The sequence below is a fragment of the Epargyreus clarus genome, unplaced genomic scaffold (genome assembly GCF_041222505.1).
Source record: "Epargyreus clarus isolate Ecla_fem2 unplaced genomic scaffold, WU_Ecla_fem_2.2 ptg000006l, whole genome shotgun sequence".
NCBI classification, from domain to species: domain Eukaryota; kingdom Metazoa; phylum Arthropoda; class Insecta; order Lepidoptera; family Hesperiidae; genus Epargyreus; species Epargyreus clarus.
The window spans coordinates 7,464,312-7,481,140 of NW_027332214.1; the positions used below are offsets into that span (position 1 = coordinate 7,464,312).

General features: G+C 39.8%; 1 protein-coding gene and 1 non-coding gene across 2 annotated transcripts; one reads left to right on the top strand and one right to left on the bottom strand.

The window, feature by feature from the left end:
• Window positions 1-841: 841 nt before the first annotated feature.
• On the bottom strand, window positions 842-6,577 carry LOC140742559 (uncharacterized). The gene has a single exon (XM_073073462.1). The coding sequence runs from the start codon at window positions 6,575-6,577 to the stop codon at window positions 842-844; it is 5,736 nt and encodes a 1,911-aa protein (XP_072929563.1).
• A 2,813-nt stretch (window positions 6,578-9,390) lies between these two features.
• TRNAL-AAG (transfer RNA leucine (anticodon AAG)) lies at window positions 9,391-9,472 on the top strand. The gene has a single exon. It is a non-coding gene; the product is annotated as a tRNA-Leu (tRNA).
• The last annotated feature ends 7,357 nt before the right edge of the window (window positions 9,473-16,829 follow it).

The following is a 16,829-nucleotide window of genomic DNA, read 5'->3' on the forward strand; positions in this document are numbered from 1 at the left end:
GTCTACCTGCAAACTAAACTGCTAGCACACCGTTCTAGTTCCCAGAGCTAACTAGTTCTATATAAATTGTGCAGGGGCACATTACTATAATTGCTGGGTTGGAAGAATTGAAATCCCTTGTTCTGTTCTTGTTCCATTTATTCCTTTGTTCCATAGGTCTATTGCCAGTACTGAATGAAAATTTGAAAATCTGGCCTATTTATATCCCCGACTCAAGTACCACAACTAGAAGCAGGTTTAGGCAGGAATATAGGCCTTTTGGCCAATTACAACTATTTCCCGTTATTCTATGTCTGAACCTGTACGGACCTGTACGAACCTGTTCAAACTGTGGCCTTGAGTCGACGATTCACAATAATAATAATAATAATCTATTTAGTTTGTTTAGGAATTTACATATTTCTATTTAAACTTCTATTAAAACCTAAACTATTGCAAAACCTATTATAATTGACACCTATACCTATGCCCTATAAACTATTACGAAATATTTATTTTAATACATTTACAAAACTTAAACTATTATCTATTTTCCCTATCCTATTAAATCCTATTATATACTATTAACAATAAAACATAAGTAAAACACTATTTAAACATAATAAAAACATCAATAAATTACATTAAAAACTATCAGCTGTTCACGTAACTACGTCTTACTGCTATGATCAGCTGATCGAGTTGGAGTCAGCTGTTTAGCGTCGGCCATTGAACTATACAATATTAATCAGCTGATCGTAAGTTACGAATAATGAAGTCTTTATTTATTACAACTTATGAACTATTATTAACTATAAATTAAGTAAACAATTTCAAACTTATAATTACGTTGAATCTTGAGTCAGCTGTTCGCGTCGTCCCGCACATTTCTCCCGCCGTGCAGCTGTGTTGCATCTTCTGTCGGTGCTGGGGCGACGTCTTCTATAGGCAGCACTACCAGCTTCCTCACTGGCCGGCGTAGAACTCCTCCCTTGGTTGCCACGTCGACTGTTCTTACTATGTTGTCTGGACCCGGAAATGTTGCGATGACCCGACCTCGAACCCATATGTTCCTAGGTAGGTTACTATCTAATATTTGTACTAAGTCGCCGATCTTCACTGTTGCCCCTCTTCCGTGGGGCTCCCGCCGGTGTTGAAGCTCAGGAAGGTACTCTCGAAGCCATCTTGTCCAGAATATGTCGGTTAATCTCTGCGCGGCACGCCAGCTGTTTTTGCATATGGTGTCGCGGTCGTTGAACTCTCCCGGGGTCGATACTCTTCCGTTCCCGCCGAGTAGGAAATGGTTCGGTGTAAGCGCTTCTGGGTCCTCGGCGCTCACTGACACGTGGGTGAGAGGTCGGCTGTTCACTGTATATTCCACCTCTGCCAGGAGCGTCGTGAGGACTTCTTCTGCTGGATGTCGTTCGTGAAGCGTTGCTTGCAGTGCAGTTTTCACGGAGCGCACGAGCCTTTCCCACGCGCCTCCCATGAAGGGCGCGCCAGGTGGGATGAATCGCCACGAGATGATCTTCTTAGCAGCCTCCTCCGCTGTAGCTGCGTCGATCGCCTGCCGTAGTTCCTTGTCAGCGCCCCTCAGGTTGGTGCCGTTGTCCGACCATATTTGCGTCGGACGTCCACGGCGCGCCATCATCCGCCGGAGCGCCATCACCGCAGAGTCGGTGGTGAGCGATGCTGTAACTTCTAGATGAATAGCACGTGTGGTTAGACAGGTGAAGATAGCTACATACCTCTTCTGATTGGTACGCCCGACTGTTACTGTAAGCGGCCCGAAGTAGTCGACTCCTGTGTATGTGAAAGGTCGCTTGTGATGTGCCAAGCGACACGATGGTAGGTCTCCGGTTCTCGGGTACGGCGGTGCTTGAGTTTTCATGCGGCATCTGAGACATTGTCGTATTATAGTGCGCGTCACCGGACGTAACCGTAGAACCCAATACCTTTGTCGACACTCGTTTACCGTGGCCTCGACTCCGCTGTGGTGCATCTGTCTATGGATGCTGTGTATCCATAGTTTGACTGTAGGATGGTCACCGTCCAACACCATGGGGTTCTTGACCTCATTTGTGACGGCTTCTATTGCTTCGATGCGGCTTCGGAGTCTCAGGGCACCATTTTCATACTTGACACTTAATCGATGTAATCGGCTATCTCTGTCTATAGGCTTCTGACGTTTCATGTTATCTATATCAACCTGAAATGAACTTTCTTGCGACGAACGCATTAATAACTCTTCTGCTTCTCGGAGGAGTTCTGCGGGCACGGAGATATAACACTTGGCTTGTTCTATTTTTCTATGCTTTACCTGTGGAGCCACCGGTGTCTTCTTTTGACGTCGCCAGTCGGGGTCCGCTTGAGCGTTTCGTCTAGTCCTCTTGTAATTGACCCGCTGTTTAGACGTCCTGCAAAGCTGTATAAACTGTAAAACCCTTGCTGTAGTGAAACGTAATCTATCCCAATTTGAAAATCTAGACACCTCCGGTAGACCTTCAGCCAGCTTCAGACCTCGTTCTGTTACTATGTTGTGTGTTCTTTCTTCACCTGTAGGTTCTGATGGATACGACGCAGAATTTTCTATTGGCCAGGTGCTCGAATCCTCGTGTAGGAAGTCCGGTCCCCTATACCACCTGTGGTTCTTATTGAACCCTATTGGGACATTTCTTGTGGCATCGTCCGCCACGTTGGACTTCGTTGGCACCCAGCGCCACTCACTTACCTTTGTACCTTCTTCTATAGCCGCTATGCGATGTGCCACATACGACTTGTAAGAGCGCGAACCAGCCTTGATCCATGAGAGTACTGTGCGGCTGTCCGTCCAGAACGTTCTTGTGTCCGGTTTTCGTTGATGTTCTTTAACGACGGCGTCGGCGAGGCGAGTTCCCATCACTGCAGCTTGTAACTCTAACCTAGGTATAGATGTTAACTTTAAAGGTGCCACCTCGGCCTTGGACATAATTAGTGATGTGCTGACGTCGCCGTTGGGTGCCGTTGCTCTCCAATACAGTACCGCTGCGTAGGCTGACTCGCTGGCGTCGGTGAACACGTGGAGCTGAAGGGATGTAGCGTCGCTGTACTGTAGGTATCTTCTTGGTATTGCTATATTCGAGAGGCTTCTCAAATGTACCATCCAGTCGCGCCACTGTTCCGCTATGTGATCTTCTATTTTCTCGTCCCACGATGTCCCACGCCGCCAGAGTTCCTGTAAAATCTGCTTAGCTCTTATAGTAACTGGTGAAGCAAAGCCTAACGGATCAAAAAGCGACATAACTATACGTAGGGCTTCTCTCTTCGTCGGTGTTTTCCCATCTATAAGTTCACGAGGCACACGCGTTAAATTGAGGTTGAAGGTAAGTTCGTCTGTATCCGGTTTCCATACGATTCCTAACACACGTTCCAGCTGCTCTCCCGCCTTATAGAGTTCTATGTTCTGTGACGACTCCTGTTCCCCTAGTGCTCGTAGTAGCGCGGGCGTGTTGGACTTCCATTGTTTCAACTCGAAGCAAGCTCTTCTATGTATATCACGCACGCTTGAAGTGATACGTATGGCTTCTTCGAGGCTTCTAAAGCTGTCCAGGTAGTCGTCGACGTAATGCTTCTCTATAATGGCGGAGGCTGCTTCTGGCTCGGTCTCTTCATACTTCTTAGCGTTCAAGTTCTTGACGAATATTGCTGTTGACGGCGAACTTGAAGCTCCGAAGATGAGTGATGTCATTCTATACTCCTCGGGTGGTTGATCGTCACGACGGTTCCCTCGCCACAGGTACCTAAGAGCGTCTCTGTCTTCTGTTCTCAATTTCACTTGCATGAACATTTCCTTAATGTCAGCTGTTACTGCAACCATATGCTGTCGGAACTTCATCACGACCCCTGGAAGTGATTGCAGTAGATCTGGACCTTTCAACAGCAAGTCGTTGAGTGCGACACCCTTAGTCTTCGCTGCGGCGTCGTGTACCACTCGGAGTTTATCTGGCTTCATTGGGTTCACTACCGCAAAGTGCGGTAAATACCAAGTTCTATTGGGAGTCTTCGTCCTCGGTGCAGGCTCGGCGTATCCTTTCTTGATAAGCGCGTCCATCTGTTCTGTATACTTCTGTTTTAATTGAGAATTACGGTCAAGCTTCTTTTCTATGTGCATAAGACGTGTCAACGAGTTGTCGTAGTTGTTAGGCAAGTCGACCTCTTCTCTTTTCCATAGTAGAGCGGTTTCGTATCTTCCTTCTTCTGTTTGGGTTGTATTTTTCTTTAAGATACGTAAGGCTTGCTCTTCAGGGTCCGACTGTGGCTTCTTAGGGTTGATGCATAGCGAGTCCATTGCGAAGTAATGCTTCATGAGATCTTCAAGCTTATCTTCCTGCGGCGCTTCTGTAATGTGTGACACGAAGTTAGCGGTACGTCCAATAATTCGGTTGTGGCTTCCGTGAAGTACCCACCCAAGTGGCGTGAGAGACGCTACCGGTTGGTTCTTCTTTCCCCTTCTCACTCTTGATGCTAGAAGGAGATGCCAGTTGTCTTGACCGATGAGTATGGTAGGCTTCGCATCTTCATAGGAAAGTACGTCGCTAAGATCTCGCAAGTGTTCACATTCTTCAATCTGTTGTCTTGCTATTTCCTGCGGCGATACGTGCAGGTTCTTGATAGTTCTCGCTTGAATGCTTGCTGTGTGATTGTTCAACCCGTTGAGTGTGATGCTAACTCTTCTTGACTTCGTTTCAGCTGTTTTCAACTCGTTGATTGCTTCTATACGTAATGGGTCGATGGGTCCCTTTGCCCCTATTTCGTAGGCAAGGCTGTCGTCTATCAGCGTAACTGTAGATCCATCGTCCAATAACGCGTAAGTGTTGACCGTATTCTTGGGACCTGTTGCCTGCACCGGGATTATTTTCAAAAAAGTTTGCTTCTTTGTAGGTCTGGCTGTAGTCCACGCGGAGTTAATGACCTCTGTTGACCTATCTTCTGTTTCTGCCTTTTCTGTTCTGTTGAAGTGTAGTAACCTGTTATGAAAATACTTACAACTATTAATACCACACGGCTTCGTTCGGCAGTTGTGAGTCTTGTTTCTGAAGCGTAGACACCGAAAGCATAGTCGTTTCTTCTTTGCTATATCCCATCTTGTGCTTTCGTTTGCTTCTTTAAACTGTTTGCAGTCCGTCGCGATGTGACCTGTTTCTTCACATACGGGGCATTTCTGTATAACTGTAGACTGCTTTTCTAATACTGTATGTGTCTTCTGAGGACGTCTATTACTATACATCGGCGGTGCCATCTGTTCGGGGAGTGCATAGGGTCCGCACAGCTCAGCTTCTCTCTTCATAAATTTTTCAAACTTCAATAAGTCAGGCTCTTCTTTCGGTTGTGTTGCAGCAAAGTCGTAATATCTGTAACGTAAAGTAGGAGTAAGCTTGTCCACCATTACCTTAGATACCTCCGGATTGTAGAGATAGTAGACGCATTTCAATGCCCGAAGTGTAGACACGGCGTTTGTAACCTTAGTAGAGAACACGCAAATATCCCTAGGCGACTCGCAGAGGCGCGGCAGTGTTCTCAATGTGTCTATTTCGGCCATTGCTATCATCTCCGATCTACCGAATCTCATTTCCAAGGTCTTCATAACATCGGATGGGTGCGCGTTGGTGATCAATAAGCTTTCAACTGCTTCCTTAGCTCTTCCTATAAGATGTCTTCTTAACCTATTAATATTTTCTACTATTGAAAAAGACTCTTCTGTTTCCATATATGCTGCTCTAAAAGGTAGCCAGTCCTGATAATTACCGTTAAAAGTCGGTAATTCAACAAACTTTGAGGACCGCTGGCTAGCTTTGATGGCCTGTGTTATCGCTGACGTAAGTTGAGAGAAGTCTGGCTGCGCGTGGACTCCCGCCGGTGCTTGAGCTCCCGCCGTTGTATGTACTCGCGGATCTGGTTGGGTATGGTGCGCTGTACTATTATTCTGTTGAACCGGCCTTGTCTCTTCCGTGATGGCTTCTATTTCTGTTTCTATTTCGCGGAGAGGTAGGTGCGGCTCGTCGGCTATGGCTAGCCTCGGTTGCGCTTGCTGTTCCAACCAGTCGTCGACCCTGGTGTCGGCTTCTGTTTTTGAGTACTCGGAGACGTCGTCATCGTCGTCTTCTGCTTCTATAACGGCGAGGCGTGCTGTTGCAAGTTCCACTTGCAGACGTATAAGTTCTTCTTTGGCCTTGGCTATCTTGTAAGCCTTTGTCCTTGAACGCGTGGATCCGGCGCGTCGACTCGGAGCGCGCGACCCATGCTGACTATGTGCTTCTGAAGGCTTCTGTATTACTGTGGGTGAATCAGTACTGGCGGTGAGCTCGACGGAATTCTTGAAAATGGTCGCAGCCGGCCTGGCCATCGTGGTGCCAGTGGCCACTGACGCTACTGTACCCTTCGTCGTGACGGACGTGTCTGTAGCGGAGGTTCCCCCAGTAGTGTCGGTCGCGGTGGTTCCCGTGGCCGACGTTTCTGTTGTTGTGCCCGTAGCGGAGGTCCCAGTGGTCGCGTCAGACGAGGAGGGCTTCGTTTCCGTCGAGTCTCGGCGCTCTTTTCCCACGGAGCGTGTGATCGGCATTCTTCTTGCTAATACACAAAAATGACAATTGGAACGATAATATTACTTACTATTTCTTCAATTTCTTCAATATTCGGCTTTCGAAGGACCATTAAATGTGCAGGGGCACATTACTATAATTGCTGGGTTGGAAGAATTGAAATCCCTTGTTTTACTCTTGTTCCATTTATTCCTTTGTTCCATAGGTCTATTGCCAGTACTGAATGAAAATTTGAAAATCTGGCCTATTTATATCCCCGACTCAAGTACCACAACTAGAAGCAGGTTTAGGCAGGAATATAGGCCTTTTGGCCAATTACAACTATTTCCCGTTATTCTATGTCTAAACCTGTACGGACCTGTACGAACCTGTTCAAACTGTGGCCTTGAGTCGACGATTCACAATAATAATAATAATAATCTATTTAGTTTGTTTAGGAATTTACATATTTCTATTTAAACTTCTATTAAAACCTAAACTATTGCAAAACCTATTATAATTGACACCTATACCTATGCCCTATAAACTATTACGAAATATTTATTTTAATACATTTACAAAACTTAAACTATTATCTATTTTCCCTATCCTATTAAATCCTATTATATACTATTAACAATAAAACATAAGTAAAACACTATTTAAACATAATAAAAACATCAATAAATTACATTAAAAACTATCAGCTGTTCACGTAACTACGTCTTACTGCTATGATCAGCTGATCGAGTTGGAGTCAGCTGTTTAGCGTCGGCCATTGAACTATACAATATTAATCAGCTGATCGTAAGTTACGAATAATGAAGTCTTTATTTATTACAACTTATGAACTATTATTAACTATAAATTAAGTAAACAATTTCAAACTTATAATTACGTTGAATCTTGAGTCAGCTGTTCGCGTCGTCCCGCACATAAATGCCAAACGGCGGGTATCGGAAGCGGCCTAGTTCACGAGTTCCGATCGTTCCGAGTTTGATCGATTTATTAAGATTCTGCAAGCGATTAATGCCTTCTCCGTTTATTACCGATATTTCTAAAATGGGTTCATGACCAGCCATAACCATAAAACCAGTCCTGGTTATCTTTATGTATCTTTATCTTTTAGCATCTATATATTTATACAAGAGATACAAAATGATATAGTTATATCGTTTTGCATCTCGCGCTACATTCCTTAGAATATCGCAGTTATTGACATTATATTGGTTTAACTTCTTTCGTATTGATATAATTCCACGGCACCATTTTGGCAATGGTAAATCTCCCACTAGGTTATGTGATCATGTCTAGGGAGAGAGCGTCCGCCCACAATATCAGTTCGGATCTTGTATATATGCAAGATGTAACGAAAACTTTGATAGCGTGATTCAGGATGATGTTAGAACGTCTCATATTAGAATACCTTTACACACCATTCAAATCAAAACAGTTTATTTACACAAGTACATGTATAAGTATATCTGTGTGTGGTGTTCGTGCCATTGCCGAGGAAGATTTATACCACCTTTTCTTCTTTTTAGACTAACGACTATAAAGTCTTTATTTATGACTAAACTATGGATACTATATTAAAGACACACTTGGATACTTCACGATTGTCAAAACCCATTACAAGCAGGGACCTAAAAGTTTTGCCCCAGTTTTCCATTTGTTTATTTTCCTCGTGGAAATCGAAAAAATGTGCTCAGCTTTTCAAATGGCACGTTGCGACTCTCCACAGGCATTTCGTGTGAAGCTGCGCAGTTTTAATAGCTTTCCACCTCTGCCTTCGCGGCTGGATAATCTACTAGTTTTTCACATACAACCTATCAAAAGTAACACTTTTGTATAAGAAATTAAATATGAAGAGTTATTTTGTAATGTCAAAAAGTTTTTCACTAAATTCATAGGAATGTTTATATGGTACTTATAAATAAAAACTAATGGGACCATGGGGACCAGAAGCGAAGCATTTCTATATAGAATTGTCTTCACGCCTGATTGAGGCCTCCGGTGGCCCAAGAGCTGGAGCATACCTTGGCCAACAAATTAGTTTGTCAATTCAGCGAGATAATGCTGCTAGTATCTTGGGTACTTCTACGGGGCAGCGATTTCGCTCATTTATTTTATTTACAAATTTTTAGTGTCAATTGTATTATTTTTATTTTATTTTAAATAGTGTTATTTTTTTTAATTTATATTGTTTTAACAAATTAAATTATAAAAAAGTTGGAATATAACACATTATGTTACTCCCTAATTAGGAAGAATCGGCACAACGGCACCTCATATGTTAAAATCCATGAATTCGTTAAGGATACAGGGCATGCCAAACAATGCGAGATACAAACTAACATACATAATTATGTAGATACGCTCGAAAATCATTACCCTCCTCGGGTATAAAGAAGGATAAAGTGAAATGAATAACACTTTCAAATTATATTAAAATAAACAACGAAAATACGATAACATAATAAACGTATAGAAGATTAATTTTACATACAGCACTTCTTTTTTGAAGAAATGCTTTGAAATGCATTTGTGGCCGACGTCACGCAGGACTCTAAGCCAATCTGGTGTTGAAAATAGACAACCATGGGCGGCAGTAGCCACTTACCATCAGGTGGACTGCAAGCTCGTCTGCTACTCCTATATTAATAAAATAAATGTTTAATTGCATTTGCCACTTCTGACTATATTATCATAAAAGAGATAGATATACTAAAATAAAAGTTTTGCTTAAGTTCTGCCCAGGCCATCCTTTTTATTATTATCAATAATGCCATCTAAAACTAACGTAATGTTAAAATAATTAATATATAATAACAATTTCGCCAGTTCAATCATCGGTAGCGTGGCCGAGCGGTCTAAGGCGCTGGTTTAAGGCACCAGTCTCTTCGGAGGCGTGGGTTCGAATCCCACCGCTGCCATTGATCTGGTCTTTGCTATTTTTTAATAGTTCCTATTGAGAATCACCATTATAAAAAACACCTCTGAGACAGAAACACATATTTAGGGATATCTAGTTTTTATTTTATTTTTTTTTAAATCCATCAGCCACTGAACTACATAGAGAGCCATAGAAATAGACTAACATACATAAATGTGCATACATACATTCGAAAAACATTACCCATCTTATAGGGCTTTCGAGCACAAGAGACAAATTAAACAAGCATATTTAAATAGCATGTAATTTAGGTTAATATACTATTAGAAAATTTGCATTAATTTTATTCAATTTTGTTCCTTTCACATTTACAACTGATTATAAATTGAATACTAAGGCACAAACAGGCTTGCCAATTCTAATAATAACGTTCCAATTTTTATACACTTTTAAGCCTGTCATAAAAAAATCGAGCAACAGCGTAGAAATTGTTATTTACGATATGATCACATTTATTTTAAAATGTATAAGTACGTCATATACCTATCATAGTATCACGATGTTTATGATTGAAATGCTGACAGCATATTTTAATATGTTCGTCTAGCGGAAGAGAAACATTCTAAACATAGTGTTATTGTTTTTATGTTTACTAACTCTCACGTGATTGATTTTGAACTCTCCATTTAAGCCGTTAATTAATTATTTATCGTTTGATTTACAGTTAATAAGACTGATAGATAAAAAAGTTCTCGAATACATACTTTTCTGTGTAGTGGACTAATAATAACCTTGGTAATAGAAAATCTATCAAAATTGTGCCTACTAAAAATTGATAAAAACATGCTCATTTTTCTTAGAACTGTACGAAGGAGGTACTCTTTATTTTATAAGTTTCAAAATAAGTACACAGTACCCTTACCATGAGTTTTTACGTTTTGACAAATATGACTGTTTTGGTATTTGTTTACGTGTTGGCCCATACGATTTCTTAGTTCTGACACAATCCGCTAGGGGCGCTGATTGGAATTTGTATGGACAAATACGTAAACAAATACCAAAACAGTCATATTTGTCGAAACGTAAAATCTCCTGGTAAGGGTACTGGATAAAAGGGAAAGGGTAAAAGTTACGTTTTCTCAAGTTTTAGAAAGTTAATATTTAATTCCGTCTTTAACCGAACTCATCAGTAATTAGTATGAAGTTGCGACAGATGTTCGTTCTCATAATAAGTTTTATAATTTCCTTTCATTATTCCGCTCTATAATAGATGAGTAATTACAAGAGCCAGAAACAATTTCCTGAATTAAGTTGCTTCATAGCAAACGTCAGTCAACGGGGAAATTTCAGGAGTAAGCACCCTACTTGTTCACGTTTGTTAATAGTAGAAATAAGTCAAAATTTCGCTGTTTGTAATCCTGTTTTGCGAAACTTTTTTTGTAATATAGGAATAGCAGATATGACATGACAGAGCATGCAGTCCACCTGATGATAAGTGGCTATTGCCGCCCATGAACATCTATAATCAACCCCAGGTAAGATGCGACCCACAGATGCGCCGCTACACCTGGAGACTAAGCTTGAACGCCTCGGAAAAGTATGTCTCCCTTACCACACCCTTCAAACCAGAACACAGCAGCGTTTAACATTGCTGTTATGAGGCAGAAACAGGTATGGCGGTGGTGTCGCCGGAGTCGAACCACAAAGGGTTCTATCACCTTTATAATAATACAGTGCTACAATTAAATATTAATAACTGATATAATTAAATAAGAAACTCATATTATCTGATCAGAGACATGGCAGCTCATGATTTCTGCACAATTCGGTTTTAATTATAATTTTAATTTCTTTCAATGTGTGTATGTCACCCGAGACAGGAAATTCAAGTATTAAGGGCTATGAATATAAAAGTTTTATATTATGTCATGTTAACGACTAAGTAAATTCCTATGCTACGGGTTTGATTTAATTTAATTATAAGGGTTACGATGATAGCATAGAGATTTAGGGTCTCAAGCGTGCTCTTACCTGAGCAGTTCTTAAGGAGGTATTTCACTCCGGTATTTTAGTAGTTCACCTAATATCAATTCTATCCAGACTAACAGTATCCATGGTTACACGTGTCCAATATAATATAGGTCTGTATAGGTCGTCCACCTTAACGTTACACAAAAGTTCGGTATGAAAAACATATGCATTATCTGAAAGTAATCGAACGAAATTCGATAGAGGCGCGGGCTATGAAACCGCTTGGGGTTTCGTCGTATCTTATAGGTGGGCCGACACAAAAACAAATGGGAGTATTGCGGAGACAATCTACATTTAAATGGATCTTTTTCCTCAATTCGTGCGCGAGTTTGGCGATAGGTATCTCCGCCGCCGATTTATTTCGCCGAATTTACATTTAGCCGCTTGTCGCTCTGGGATGCGCATTGGATTCTAGATGTGGATGTGTTTGAAAGCCTAAACGAGATAAATATGTCGATTAATACGAAATGTGTCGTTATCGAATACTTTACTCAGTTATCGTATTGCGTTGCCTCAATAATGGGGTTTTTAAGATTACGCAAGGTTTATTAAAACTTCGTATGGTAAATTACGTAATGTGAGTAGAAGATACACAATATTGTCTTTACTTTAGTCGCTGAGATAATTATTTTATAATATGCTTAAGATGAAACATGCGATTTTCGAAAACCCCGACTAGATCTCCTGAAAAATATACGTTAATTAAAACATTTACGCTTGAACACATTAAAAATCATGATATTCGTAATATTCAACGGTTCGTAATTCCTTAAATTTTTACCTATTATAGTCAGTTGCATAAGTAAGAGTTGGATTGATGACTTTGCTAGTAAACTTCATAAGTTATATTGTCAACTCCTTACAAATTATCGAATAACTGGAACACAATAATATCTTTGTATAGCTTAATGTACTTAATGAACATACAGTATACCATGTATTATATAACAAAAACAGGTAGCTACTACAGCTGCGAACTACAGACCGTTCTATCTTTAAACATGATTATAATTGACCACTTAACCTTATAATCCTTACCAGCTTAGGATCAATAGCCCTTAGATTTATGTAAAACTAATTACAAATTGGGGGCAACTAGAGCGCCGTACAAGTAGCCTATTTGCTGACGACGCGACGAATCAAATTATCACTCCACCGTTTGAGGCTCGGGACTAATTTTACGGTCAAATAATGATTACAGGGGACCCTGTTTACATGTCGATTGTTTTCGATTCCGTCGACGCCGAATTTTGTTTTGTAATTTATTCTGTAAATCTCTATAGATTCGTATATTTTTAACTTAATTATTTTGAATATAAATATAGATTACGAGTATGTATTAATATTTGCTGACGACGCGACGAATCAAATTATCACTCCACCGCTTGAGGCTCGGGGCTAATTTTACGGTCAAATAATGATTACAGGGGACTCTTTTTACATGTCGATTGTTTTCGATTCCGTCGACACCGAATTTTGTAATTTATTGTATAAAGTGCAGAGACTCATAATATTACATTATTTTTGAATTCGGTTCTTTTGAAAGGAAATAATATAAATATATGAAAAATATCACTCATTTCGAATTACAATAGAGTTATTAAAAAAAAAAGCGTATTAATAACATGCGCTCGGGAAATATGAATTTAAATCAGATGTTGATATTGATTTTAGCTACCTTTACATCCCAAATTGTGAGTATTCCTTCTAGCGACTTCTAGTTTTTAAAATGTTTTAAAAACATAAAACAGTGTAACGATTTTAACCTAAACGTTTTTGTAATTCGATGATGAATATCAGATCCCGTAAGTAATGGATTCCCTAGAACGCTTATTTTCCCTAATACTTTACTAGTTAAAATTCCCTAAGACTCCCCAGTTTTTGCCCACGCGCGCCTGCTCTTATCCGATACTATGGGGCTGTATCAAATACAAATTCGCTTAGACATCCGCAAACTTGTTGATAAAGATTATCTGCCGTTGAGAGCGGGGTACTCTAATTACTCCTCTCGACAGCGGCAGGATTAGCGTCCTTAGTCCGTTAGCTAAGAGGGCAATATGTCGGTAAAATAAGCGGAAATTTGCCACGATTCCTCTTCGTGAGCTCGAGATTGCACTAAGCTCCAATAACGTTGAGCGATGTATCGCCGCACTCGATACGGTATTTAGTTAAGTATAAAGGTGATACAATGCATCAAGAACGGGATGCTCATCGTAAATTATCTTTTTAACACGACTAAAAATAGATGACGTAGATGTTTCACTTAATGTGTTTTGCTCGATGCTGTGAGCTGCTAAAGCTTAGTTATCAAATAATCGTTAAGATACGAGTACATTTATTTATAAAGAATACGGCTGACTTAGGTATGAGGTGACTACATTGCTTCAGCTACCTTTTCTACACAGCGATAATGGCGAAAAGAAGAATTTTCGTCAAACGGTAGTCATAATTTAATTTTTCCATTAGGGGAACGTTAAAGGTGTGTTTGAAGGGTTAAGGTATTTTATGAAGGTGGTAGAACCCTTTGTGGTTCGACTCCGGCGGCATCACCGTCACACCTTTTTGTGCCTAATAACAGCAGTGTTAGGCGCTGCTGTGTTTCGTTTTGGGTGTGGTAAGTTACATACTTTTCCGAGGCGTTCCAGCTTAGTCCTCAGGGGTAGCGGCGTATCTGTGGCCGACCTCAGGAAGGAATATCTAATCCTATCTGGGGTTGATTACAGATGTCCATGGGCGACAGTAGCCACTTACCATCTATTATAAAAAAAATAACGAAAAGTGAATAATCATAATTGAGTGCGCCTGTCACAACAACTACATAGTTTGAACTCGATCCTGTGTTCATCAGTGTAATAAGAGCAAGCGGACTATTATCTGCACGGCTAATACCTTTCGGCTCTATTCACAAGAATAATTAATAACCCTCAATCGTCCGTGGCATGCTCGCCTTCACCTCAGTATTCAGATTCTAAAGCTCAATTTACCTCAGAATCGGGCCTATTGACGACACGACTTCACGAATGAGTAAGCAACCTAAACGATTCAATTCTTGAGCAAGATAAGTGTTTATTTAGGCGTTGAGTATTTAGGACTGTCGCGTTGAGACCTCACTTCCTCCTACGGCCCACTACAACTAATGCTTCAAAGCCCATTTATGTTAAAATTGTTGGAAATATATTGTAAACTAATATATTTTTGGCTATACCTGTTTTATGCCATTAAAATAGATTTTAACTCTATATGTCATATGGGTGTAAATGAATGTGTGCAACAAATAACATAATATGTATGATATACATAAATAAACGCTTTCTACACTCACAGCCCCACACTAGGATTCCCTCTGTCGTGGGTGCCATGGACACACACAGAGACAAATACACAAACACCCAGACCCAGAAACAGAAATCTAAATTCATCATTTAAATATCTGTCTGGCCGGGAATCGAACCCGGGACCCTTTGCGCGTCAGACCGGTATGGTGGCCGCTCCGCCACGCGGGTCGTCAAGTAAGTAAGTAAGTTAAAATGAAGTACTGAGTTGTATAATTGACCACTCTATTGATTTTTATTTGAATAAACCCTATATTTTAAATCATTATTACCATATTTAAAAAAGGTACTCATATAACAATAACATCAACTTTTATTTTTTAACATCTCTTAGCAGACATCGGACGGTTAGTATTATTTTAGTGCAACGCAAACGAAACGTGCTCTACAAATCCAATGAAAGCCGATTATGGCCGATAATATTCTTCATAAGTTCGTTATCCCATAGTTCGTTATTATATATTATAATATTCGTCATGGTAGGTACTGTAAAAAAACAACAAAGAACGCCGTGGTTATTAGTATTTAATCTAACAAATCTTTAAGCAACTGGCGGTGATAGCCTAATTGAAACTCGGTCTCTCAATCGAGGGGTCCGAGGTTCAAATCCCAGACCGCACCTGTATTTTTTAAACTTACGTAATATTACAAGTTATTTATTACTTTCTATAACGGTAAAACAAAACATCATGAGAAATTATAATTTACTTGAATATGTGGATTAAAAAAGTTTAAACGTAAATAACATTATTTTGTTTACTTCTTTATCCACTTTATTCTCATAATGGACGAGTTTCCGTAAAGTTTAAGACAACCAACAAAGTTTGGCGTTTATAGGATTTAAAACTAATACTCTTTGACTACAAGTCTGCTTTTAACGAAATATTAACAGGATAGAGATTAAGTCCCAAAATGTTGTTAGCTTCCGGAACTTATTAAGGAAATCTTAACTGAGATCCTTTCTAAACTGTAGTATAAGCATAATAATGCAATTGCAGTTATTTAAGTAAATTAGGTTTGAAAACACGCAAGAAAAATAATTGAATGTTTTACAATTATCTTTCAATATGTTTTCGAACCTCAAGTAAACAAAGATAATAGTATACAACGCAACTACTTCATAACTAATAACTTTGAAGGGTATGGTAAGGGAGACAGACTTTTCCGACGCGTTCCAGCTTAGTCCTCAAGGGTCCGCTACCCTTCTGTGGCCGACGTCAGGTAGGAATATCTAATCCTAAACCAGGGTTGATTACCGATGTCCATGGGCGGCAGTAGCCTCTTACCATCAGGTGGACTGCATGCTCGTCTGCTAGTCCTATATTATAAAAAAAAATAGTTTTCACGACACGACGTCGTACCGTGTTTTACCGTACCACCGTACCGTTTTACGACGCGGCATCGTATACTTTAAACAATGTACGTAATGCGTAAATTTTCACGACACGACATTGCATCGCTACCTGGATGTCGTAACACGTCACGATGCGACATCGTATCGTAAACACGTTTTTTCGATCTAAGTTAGAATGTCGTTATATTATTTAATTATATCACAGTATCGTAACATAATTTATTAAAAAAAGTATTTGAAACTACTACTTAGGTATAGGTTAGGTTAGGTTCGGTTAGAATTTGGTATGTAGGTAATTATATCACCGTTATATAATATAATTTATTAAAAAAAACGTATTTGAAACTACTACTAAGTTATAGGTATATAGAGATAATGTACAAAGTAGAATAATTAAAGGAAATTATAAAACTTATGATGAGAATGAACATCTGTCGCTCCAACTTTATACTAATTACCGACGAGTTGAGTTAAAGGGGCAGAATTGAACTTGGTTAAGCTCGTTTTATCTTTTCGTTCGACCACTTGCTTCATAAATAATGTATTGATATCGGAATAGTGTTTTAGATAAAGTGATAATGTCGTTTCATAACTTAATTATTATATGGGTAATATTCTTAATCATTCATTAATTGTTATAATGTTCGATGTTATATTTTTCAAATGATTTTTTGGGAATA

Excerpts from the sequence above, each read along its gene's own strand:
- LOC140742559 (XM_073073462.1), bottom strand. The coding sequence starts at position 6,577 with ATGCCGATCACACGCTCCGTGGGAAAAGAGCGCCGAGACTCGACGGAA.